Here is an 11,350-nt window from a genome sequence, read left to right as displayed (position 1 = left end):
AACCTTAACTACACCTTTAAAATCAATTGGGTCGGAAAATGTATTCCACTTTATTCCGCATTAGGCTACATGTTTTTTCTAGTTAGGTGGACTGTATTTTTTGCTTATCTGACTACAATATTGAAAAAATAAAATGTATATATATAGTAGTCAATATTCATGTTTACCTCGCTCAGCTTTATTGTCCTTGTTTAATTTTTTATGTGCAAGTACAGTGACAGTAACCAAAACTGGAGTCAAATTCCTTGTTTATGTAGACTTATTTGGTCAATGAAGCTGATTGTGATATTGAGTGATTGCTGATTTATGTCACAACAACTAGCGTCGCTTAACATTAAGCTATAGGAATATGACAATCCACGGAAAAAATAAGCGGAAGTAGTAGGCCAAACAAGATTTGTGTTGAGCACGAGCATAATGATCTGAGAGTTTCGGGTATTTCCGGTAGTCATCGTTTTTTCCCGGAGAGCTGCAGAAAATTACGTCACATTTGGTAGAAAAAAAAGAAAAGAAAAGAAACAGCCATCCCAGAGAGCGGAGCAGTCTAGCATCCTTCGTCGTCGATCCATCTGGACAACCACATAAGCTCACATTCGTAAGCGCTTTTGAAAACAGACCTAGGTATGAGAATGCTTACATTTTGATTACGACTTGGCAATTGTTAAACAGATACATTTCACAATGTAGGCCATATTTTCCAAGTTGCCCAATTCCTAATTCAATTTGTGTTCCCTGACTGCTACGGGTTTGCTAGCTCGGTGGCTAACGTTAGCTACAAGCTTTCTTGTTGTTGAATGCTTATTACAGTATGCTAATTTGAAAGAGCGATAGACGGCTTGCTAGTTTGCTTTTAAAGCCGTCTGTACGTTAACGTTAGATGTGATCTATTAGCCACCCTACCATATAACACCAGTTTGCATTTACATAACGTAAAATTTAACGCTAAAGTTACATAATTTGCATTTAAACATTCATAAGTTGGTAGCTATATTAAACGTCAGCTAGCATAACTGTTATGATTATCCGTCGAAACTGTAATGATAACGTTATGATGATGCTGGTTAACGTATGTAAAATGTTCATGTAAGCGAGATGCTAGCGTTATCGGCTAGCTAGCGTTAGTTAGTTTCCAACGTGACTTTATTTTGCAAATTCGGAATCACCAATATTAATTGAAATATGTCTTCAATTACAGTTTGTAAATTGTTTGTTTTCATTCTATAAATGAAATACCGCCGGAGTAAATAATGGCAAGGTTATGTAGGTGGCTAACGTTACGTTAGCTTTGTCGGCCATAGCTGAAAGAGAGCCGCCGCCCAGTGCAGCCTTTGGACATATGGCCTCAGCTGTCAGTCCTTTTATTACTCTACAATTATATAAATGCGGCGTGAATGAGTGTAACGTGAAAAATCTCTGATTGGAGGATATTCTTAATTGAATGAACAATATGTAGGACAGCTTTGACTAATTGTCAGTTGCTAGTGTTAGACCTACATTTTAATGAGTGGAACAATGCTATGAAAATACTTTGGTATTTCCAACGGACTGTGACGGAATGTACTTTACATGAAGATAGTTTATAGTTTGCATAAATACGGTTGTGGACAGTAAAAACAGCTGGCTTTGTGATAACGTGAAAGCGCTATTTTACGCCTCCGGAACTGACCGTCCAGGCAGCTGGCTATGTCAGGGTTGTGCCAAGTTCTTTACATTCCAACTGCCTCGCCACTCTTCGAAGGAATTCACATAGAAAGCTGCATACAGTCTACAAGATAGTGATTAAGCCAAAAGCGTCCCGCTGCTTAGCTCCAAGCTTGGAATCCAGGCATGGAGATGGATCATGGGAGCTAAAGTCTTTATTGCAGTTGAAAATCCATCTATCTGACATAATTCAGGCAATAGTAATGTTCATGGACGAGTTGAGGGATTTCAATTAGATTTGTTACTTTTTCTAACGTTTATTGGCAAAATAGTCATCACAGCTTCTTTACTTAGGTTCTTTTCTAACTGTAGCCCTGCGCTGTATGTCTGTACAAATATACAACTTCAACATAAGAAGAATGTAGCATAATATGGATGTGAAAGCAGTTATAACTCGCCTATGTGTCAATAAAATATGTTTTGGTTAAAATCAACAAATAATCGTGATCACAATATTGATCAAAATTATCGTGATTATCATTTTGTCCATAATTGTGCAGCCTTAACACATGTCACCCTTTACTTAACCCCAAACTCAAGGTAACATCCATGTTTGTCTCCCTTTTCTTCTGTCTGTATGTGTCTTTTAGTCTGTATAGGAAAGGAGATTTGACAGGGTAGGGCAGTAGCGATGTTTGGTTGAGTAAAGGGATGGGTGAGCGTTGGAGGGGGGAGTAAGTGTTATTAAGCAAAGAGAGACGCATAGGCTGGGCTACAACTTGGCTTACTCTTTTGTACAGCGTAGTCACTGCAGGTGCAATGCGTCTGTCTTTGCTGCGTAGTAGACAAGACTTGATGCTCCTTCAATCACTATCAGACTGAAGGAGTGTACTACAGATGAACACATTGCTGCAGACTATGACTTCTTCTCAGAAGTCCTGAGACCTGAGGATCCGGAATAGAAATATCTGATGTGTGTATGATTTGATTTTTCACTATTTATTTTTATCCTATCAGACTATTAACACAGATCTTTCAGTATGACGATGTAATGTTTGATTTAATTTGAATGTCATGAGGATTTGGTAAATGGCTGGTGAATGGAACTGTGCATGTGTTTGTCTGTGTTGGCCATTATAATGGGCCGGTACTGTCCTGATGTATTGGTGAATAACTCCAGTGTTATACACACTATGGGGAAAAAAAATAGAGCCCTATTGATTTTTACTGCATATCTTTAGGGAGTGTGATTTCTTTTTTTTTTTTGCATGAAAATGAGTGCAAGCTTAGCATTAAATAGAATAGACTAAGGTATCGATGACAGACCCTAATTCATTTATGTGAAAATTGGACAGTTTGGTTAGTTTGCCTACTCCGTGATCCTAGCCTAGTTTTGGAAGGTTAAGGCTTGTGTGTGCAAGGGCTAATGGATACTTTAGTGTTGTTGTATAACCTTTTACCGTAGATTGTATTTATATAAATTAAATTTTAAGATGTGAAAAAAAACTTGCAGTTGGTTGCTAAAGACTACAATCTTGCTAAAGAATTACAAACTTGCATATATTGGCCTATATGAATTTAAAAATTTCTACTTCAATAAACTCGTTTCCTGCATAGTTCAGTTTGAGAAAAAGGAAAAGATGTGTTATTGCTATGATATCATCATCCTTATCCTTTCTCCTCTGTTCCTCAGTAGGGAAATAGGCTTGTCTAGTCTCATGAGACTTTCGAATTTCCTGCAAATTCCTTTTGCTTCAATCCTCCCAGTATGTCGTCAGTGTGACCCCTTTAAATAACAGATGGTTCACCATAGTAACAGGGAGTTGTCCTGGTCGGTTGTTGTAGTCCTCTGTGGACCTCTGATGACCAAAGGTCAATGCTATAAACCTATTAGAAAGATGCTGTATTCTCTCAGACAGTGTCTTATGCCAGGATGTAGATTACTTAATAAATTCTGTACTTAGCTAAAAAGCATCTTTTATTTCTTAAGTGGAATGTTTTCAGATTGCAACTTTGCGTTAACATGGATTTATCCTAGGGGGGGGGGGGTTTAATCAGTGTAGCAGCTTGATGTCAATATAGCATTTACTTGTAAGGGTTTAGATTTCTGTTATGTCCAGGAAGGATGAATAGACCTTGTTAAAGGCTTTTTAATAAAGTCCATATAATTTCCAGTATGTGAGCAATAATTTAATGGAGTGAATAATAACCCTCCATTTAGGATAGTTGCAGGCAGCTGTTGCTTAGACTATGCGGTAGCTAAGCTAGCAGGGCAGTCCTTATGGCTGCATTGATGGCTTTGAATCTGAGTCAGGGAATTTATAATTAATTTATATTCCAGTTGCTCAAGTTCCTTGAGTAATTGCCAAGCAATAACTTTGTTGCCATGTTAGTTCAGTCCATATAGAACATAGGATATTTTTGCTTTAATGGTTTGCTACTAACAACTATTTTTTTTTTCTGGATAATTTCTAAACCAAGACAGGGGGTCATTTTGCATTGGCTGTATCTGGGCTTGTAAAGTTGGACTTTGGAAAGGTGATGACTTTAAAAGTCACATGAAGCGGCCATAGTTTAGTTTTCACCCAGCATTACATTTTAAATATGCCTGTAAGAGATGAAAGAAAGGGAATTAGTGTTATTTGACTAAAACCATGTATTGAATAGAAGCCAACAGTACTGCTGGCTGATATCTGTGTGTGTGTGTGTGTGTGTGGGGGGGGGGGTGGGGGTGGGGGTGTTTCCTGGAAAGAGCAGAAAACCCCCACAGAGGAGCAGTGAGTTGAAGAGAGGGAAAGCTGTTATCTACTGATACAAGAAGGGGGCTATCAGCAGTTGCAGGTTTGTATTTAGGGGTGTCAGAGAAATGTAAGCTGCCCTGCTCTGATGTGTATTCTGTCTAATTTCCCAGATATTCATTTTAAATCATCAAACCAAGTACTGTATATATTTGACTGTCTTACCCCTCAGTTATTAAGGTATCTACTATTAACAGAATTGTCTTCTTTACATTGAGTTGATAAGATGGCTTCAGGTATTTGCTGGGTCTTCACAATTTTGAGACGGTTCACACCATCAGTAATCACACTGCTGAGATTTAAGCTTGGTAAGCTTTTTCAGCCACTTGCCTTTTGGGCCAGAGTGAATGAACTCGTAATGAGAGATAGACAATGCAATATGTGCATGTATTCATAATCAGGAAAAAAAAAGGAGGTTTTATTGCCAAGTAAGTAACTCTTAAAAGGAATGGGCTGGTTTATAGTCCAGGATGTAGGTTAATGCAATGCAATGCAATGCAATGCGAAGTGAAGTGACTAGGGGTGGGGTAGAAGAAGGGGCCTTGGGGTTAAGAGTCAGTGTCAGTGGGGGTCCGGGGCCTTGTTAATAAGAGCCTTAAGGACAAAGGCAGGTTAAAGGTAGGCTAATACCCGTTCCAAGTGTCACACTGCTATTTGGCCAGCCCCCTCTTTTTTTTAAGAGTGCAGTCTCGTCCTTATCAAACATGCCTACTATTTGTGGTTTTTGTTGATTGTGTCAGGCTAACCAATGAAATTCCAGTAGTGTATGTCACCAGTTTTCTACCATAATGTTATGGAGTTCTGTCTGGCGTTGTCACTTTTTCTTTTAAAGAAAAATCCCTATGTCTTGTTTCAACCTGGTAAATGTCAAATGGGCCTTTACATTGGAGTGAGGACGTAAGAGATAACTTTTGATCCAAAACAAACATATTATAAAAATGTGGAACCTTGTGAGAGAAGGCGTTGTTTACACATGTGTCTGTCCCCATCTGCTCACATCACTGGGCAGAATAAGGCTGAGGCCCATTAAATCCCTGAGACAATTTAAAACCTGAACTGGGGCAAGTTAGGAGATTGGGAAAGCACTTTTTTCAGGCAGTGGGTTGATGGCACTAATTGGCTTGCAGTATATTCAGCAAAACTAGGGCTGGGCGATATGGAGAAAATCAAATATCACGATATTTCTGACCAAATACCTCTATCGATACAACAATGATATTGTAGTGTTGACTATTGGTGTTTTCACAAAATATTAACACAATGACATTTTTGATAAATAATCATCAGTGATGTGGCTATAATGACTAAGTGGTTAAAGGCAAATAATAGAACAGTTAGAACAGTCTGGTATGTTCAGGAAATTACATCACTTAACTGTAATGCAGCCTTTAAAACCAGGAAAAGACAAAACTTATGCCATATTACGATATCCAAAATTTAAGACAATCTCTAGTCTCACATCTCAATATCGATATAGTGCCCAGCTCCAAGTGAAACTATGACAATTTGTGTATCTGTTGGCTCACTGGGAGGCTTGCTTGTCTGGAAAGCTGATGGTGCCTCTGGGGACCAAAGCATCTCTGTCCTCTGGCTCTGGTTAAAAGCCCGCTGCAAGTGCACTGCTGACTGGACTAATCCTCCTATTGAGTGTAGACATTGACCAGAAGACTATCTCTCATCTATCATCGCTTTTTGTATCTATCTGCAACATCAACAAAAACCCACTCATCTACATTAAGGCCTGACAGACTCCACACGCAGCCCTACTCTCACCCTGCTCTCAGCTTGGACATCAACTATTGTACTTGTGGTTTGGTTGACCTTGGTTAGATAGATTAGTATCTCCCTTTCCTCTTTGTGTCTGTCTGTTCATGGGTGGAGTTTGGCACAGAAATAATTATTCTCAAGTATGTTGTTGTTAATTTCTCTCTGATAAAAGCTACTATTTAACCACAGAGTTCAAAGTCATACCTTGATTAGCTTCTCTAATGAATGCTTTCATTTTGAATGTTTTTTATTGCAGCTCTGCAGACTGTGCTGCCCATGGTCTATTAATGGCCTGTTCCTAGAAATTAAGCTGGTGTGATTGCCTGTTTAAGATTATGTTTTTTCATGTTTCAAAAAGGTTGGTAGCTAGACATTAGCACCGGGATTGTATACTTTTGTCCCGATTAGATTCTTTTATTATAGATGGGTGCCAATTTGATTTATATTTGTATTTATCGCAGTACTAGAAGTATTGCGATTTGATAGTATAGAGTATTGCGATTTTCTTTTCCTTCGTTAACAAAAACAAAAGTTGAATAACACAATTCTAGAGTCCATATATCATGAGGCTTTTCTAAAAGCTTTCTAAAAAGACTGCATCACATGTCAGTCAATCTGACATGTATTTCCTTTTGTAATGAAGTACATAAGGTATTTTCTGCATTTGCTCTGTTTTGATGGAAACTGATATGATGTTAATATGATATGTAGTCTTCGTCAGCAGTAACATATAAACGGGCAATATGAATGTAAATCATTGTTTATAAAAACAATTTAAAATTTAGGCTATGCTGACCATGGGGCCAGAGGCACAGTGTACAGAGAATCTCACTGCAGCGTTTCCATTGTGTAGTGAAGCCTAGGCACTGTTTGAATGCATGTGGAATTTCCGCTCCACCCCTGTTTGGCATTTTACTATTTCAGATGCCGGCCCCTTGGTTACTCAGCTTGAGACAGGATGGGGGATTTTTGTTTTGGCAAAATGTCTTGTTCTTTATATCCTGCCCCATAGGTTCCAGCCAAGTTTCTGTTAAAGGAGTTGACAAAGTGTTTTCATATTGATTTAAGAGAGACTGCAAGGATTAACTAACATTTCTCAGCAACAATTATTGCCAAAATGATAATCACTATTATTTGGATAAAACTTGAGATCACTATAATTTATCACAATTATTAATCAATGTTAGGGACAAAATGTTTTATTGCATTTTTTTTTCAACACTGTAGAATAACAAAATCCTTATTAAAAATGAATACCTTAATTAACCAAAAGATGGGTTGCCACACAGTTTCAATTTGAACTCATCTCTCATATCCCCCCCCCCCCCCCCCCCCCCCCCCCCCCCCCCACACACACACACACACTTTTTTTATTTAAGGTTGAAATGCTGATAATAATAAATGCCTTACGATGCTGAATTGTTCAAATTGTTTTGTACTACATGTTATTTCTGAAAATATGCAAATAAAGTAAAAAAACAAGTGAAGTGAGGCTCTTCCAGGGGTAGTGAACCTACAATAGTCAGTGTTTTAAGTTCGCTGCAAAGAATAAATAAATCACCTGCTTAATACAACGTTATCAATATGTCTCCCGGCCTATTTTCACCACGGTGTTACCAGGAAGCTGTAATATAATTTACACTGATTTAAGTGTTCTTCGATACACAATTTGATGCTAGTGGTTGACAAGCAGGCTCTGCATGCACAGCAAACCACCAATCAATGTTAATCAATTCAGCATAAAAACAAAGCAGGCCCGCTAGTCAACCACACCCTGAAATTTAGAGAAGCAAAAAGCATGCATTATTAATATCATTGACCTGGATTGATAGTATTACATGAATTTATTGGTGTCCTGTGAGTCAACCAGTGTATTAAACGTCCTAAGCACTTAGTTGCTTTGGTATTGGTAAAGCATTAAAGTTCAACAAAGAATGGTTTACATAGGAAGTTCAATTTTTTTTTTTTAAATCTTTTCTATGAAGATGCACTCTCCTATAAAATCCCCCCAGTGATTTATTCTTTCAAAATAGAGCTGTTTATGTAATCATGTAAAATCTTGACTTTTTTAATGCAGTATAAGTCCCATTAAAAAAATAATATATATATATATATAAATGTAGACTTTGTTTAAGTCACAGTACTCCACCCTATCGTGTGCCCCTATTCTCAAGTCATGCTGTTAGTTTAGGAAATGCTGTTTTAAGGTTTTTTTATTATAAAGAATATGTTGGCTAATCTTCTTCTTCTCGCCTTGGCTGTGTGTGACATGAGTCACTCATGTCACATCTTATGAACAATAACTTAGCGGGAGTAAGAAACACAAGGCATTGTGAGGTCTAAGCTAACATTACTTGCCGAGTAACGTTAGTACAACATTACGGAGCTTACGTTACGTATCGAGTAAAGTTAGTACAAGGGGGAGGGACAGGCCGCTAACTCTTATGAGTTTTAACGTGACTTTAAAATTGACATCTATTAAGCCAAATTGCTCATTAGTTAGCTTGTTCTTGTTTTCTAACTCCATCACAAGGTTTAATAACATTTGCTTAGGCGGGAACTTCATGGAGAAAGCTTAAGTTTATGTTAGATTCCCAACAGCTGTCAGAGTTAACTTCAACTTCATATATTACCTTCTCTGTATTCTCCGCAACTGACAATCTGCAAGAAATGGGTTGCTTATAAATCACTAAAATAGTAGTGACAACCCCGTTTGGCTTTGTTATTAATGCAGTTAGCATTGTTTGTTTCTTACCTAGTTTATGACAAATCATTTTGGATGTGTTTTCTAACATTTTGTCATTGTGCTAATTGAGTACTGTTAGCCTTTACAACAGTGCCGCTTCCCTACACTTGTTAGATCATGTTTCATTACAGAGTTCTCTGTGGATTTGTGTTTGTTGCTGTGTGGAAAATGAATGTAACAAAGTTGTGTGCAGGTCCCCTCAAGGTCAGGCTAATGTTAGAAGTACCTCTAGTGAACAGAACGTGTAACAACAACCACATGCTTGTAGTTGCATTGACAATGCATAAGCCTGAGTAGTGTGGTGCATATTATTTAACAGGCTGCAATTAAGCATTACATATTTGAATTTTTAAAAAGAAATGTAATGGTATTATAGCGGAAGATTGACAGCTGTACTGTGTACATGTTTGTAACTTACTTATGAGTCCTGTTATGGTACGTTTCCAGAAAATGGACACCGCAGGGGCTAAAGTGCTGGAAACAGCTGAAGACATCCAAGAGCGCCGACAGCAGGTGCTGGACCGCTACCGGCGATTTAAGGATCTCTCGATTATGCGCCGGACGAAGCTGGAGGATTCATACCGCTTTCAGTTCTTCCGCCGTGATGCCGATGAGTTGGAGAAGTGGATCCAGGAGAAGCTACAGATCGCTTCCGATGAGAACTACAAGGACCCTTCCAACCTGCAGGTTTGTCAAGCGTGTTTTTATGTTCATGTGCTATTTCTGAACCCTAGGCAGTGTTTTCCCAAGAGTTGGATGCATATATTTAGCACGGGGTTTAGGGATCCTGTCCAAACAAAATGTTAATTTTTATGTATTTTCCGGACTATAAGTTGCTCCGGAGTATAAGTCCCATCAGTCAAAAAATTTGTCATGAAGAGGAAAAAAACATATAAGTCGCACTGGACTACAAGTCACATTTATTAAGAAATTTATTTCACAAAATCCAAGACCAAGAACAGACATTCAGCACAAAGAACAACCGGCTGAATATGACACGTGTCCGGTATGTTACCATAACACATAAGTTATTTAACTATTCATAGCACACAGAATTGCAGATTGAATAGGTGTCCGCTATGTTAACGTTAGCACACTGAATAACTCCCACGGCGTGGAGACGTAACTGCACCACTGATAAGCCTCTCCTGGCAGCACGTTGTTCAAGCACCCATCTGTGGACTCGTTCCTCCAGCTCTGGCCATCTTGCTCTCCGCCCATTTTGATACAGAAGTCACACTTTACTATAAGTCGCATTTTGCACCACTGTTAGAAGAATGAAATAATCAATAATAGTAATAAATAATAAATAATAATAAAGAGTAATTGTTGAATCAGCTTTAAAAGTGAGGTATTTTCTTTTTAGATAAGTGCTTTGCAGTAGATTGAAATTCAGCTAATGTGTAAAGGGGTTAATGTGAAATGTGAAAATTATAAATTGTATATATGTTATGTCTATTCTTGTACACAGGGTAAGCTGCAGAAACATCAGGCCTTTGAAGCTGAAGTTCAGGCCAACGCTGGGGCAATTATTAAACTGGACGAGACTGGAAACCTTATGATCAGCGAGGGCCACTTCTCGTCTGAGACGATTCGAGTAAGGCACACAATGTGGTCACACAGATATGTTCACTCTAATTTGCATGTCTCCCGAATATGCTGTCCACTGTTAACCTGCTCCATCATATTCAGTCCTACACGCCATACCGGACACATCAAAGACCCCTATTTACAAGTGTCAATATGGGAGAATATATACAAGTAGGTGTAGAGCTCCTGTGGTGTATGTGTGACTCTTGAGTGCTGCGAAAATTCTTCCAGATCCAGATCTTTGCAAAAAGCTATCCCTTCTTGTCATTCTGTTAGGAAATGGACCAACAATTTATTGCATGTGGGTCATCTCACAAAGTATTTGGTGCATGTGAATACCTTTTTTGAGTTCAAAGGGGTATTTTTAAATAGATGTCCTAGTATAAGACAAACTGCCAGTACTCCCTTTTTTATTAAAGATACAGATGGAAATGTATATAATTTATTGCAAAGGACAAACTACATTGATATTGTCTTGTGTTGGAGTGGAGATGTTTTACCACTTTATCACCCATTTACTTTTAACCTTCCTCTCCTCTTTTTACTATTTAACTTATTAAAAAAATAAAAACTTCCCCATCCCTTCACTACACTAGACTCGTCTTGAGGAGCTGCATCGCCTATGGGACCTCCTGCTGCAGAAAACAAAGGAGAAGGGTATGCGTCTCCTGCAGGCCCAGAAACTGGTCCAGTACCTGCGTGAGTGTGAAGATGCCCTGGACTGGATTACTGACAAGGTCAGATTCTCATAGTAAAAAATGTACACAAAGAAAAGTGTCTTCTGTGAAAAATATTACTGCTGGAGTGA

General features: G+C 38.4%; 1 protein-coding gene across 6 annotated transcripts in view; it reads left to right on the top strand.

Annotated features, from left to right (window-relative positions):
- Positions 1–436: 436 nt before the first annotated feature.
- The window catches only part of sptan1 (spectrin alpha, non-erythrocytic 1), a 52,200-nt gene continuing 41,286 nt past the window's right edge, over positions 437–11,350 (top strand). For 5 of the 6 annotated variants that reach the window (XM_034895497.1, XM_034895495.1, XM_034895494.1 and 2 more), the window contains exons 1-4: positions 437–621; positions 9,400–9,639; positions 10,424–10,549; positions 11,139–11,279. In XM_034895497.1, coding sequence (XP_034751388.1) covers positions 9,403–9,639; positions 10,424–10,549; positions 11,139–11,279 — 504 coding nt within the window. In that variant the 5' untranslated portion in view covers positions 437–621; positions 9,400–9,402. Of the gene's footprint in view, positions 622–2,607; positions 2,615–9,399; positions 9,640–10,423; positions 10,550–11,138; positions 11,280–11,350 lie in introns of those variants that run through there. The other variant, XM_034895496.1, reaches the window with a different exon arrangement.

The sequence above is a fragment of the Etheostoma cragini genome, chromosome 16, assembly GCF_013103735.1.
Source record: "Etheostoma cragini isolate CJK2018 chromosome 16, CSU_Ecrag_1.0, whole genome shotgun sequence".
NCBI classification, from domain to species: domain Eukaryota; kingdom Metazoa; phylum Chordata; class Actinopteri; order Perciformes; family Percidae; genus Etheostoma; species Etheostoma cragini.
This window is presented reverse-complemented; position numbering and strand designations above follow the sequence as displayed.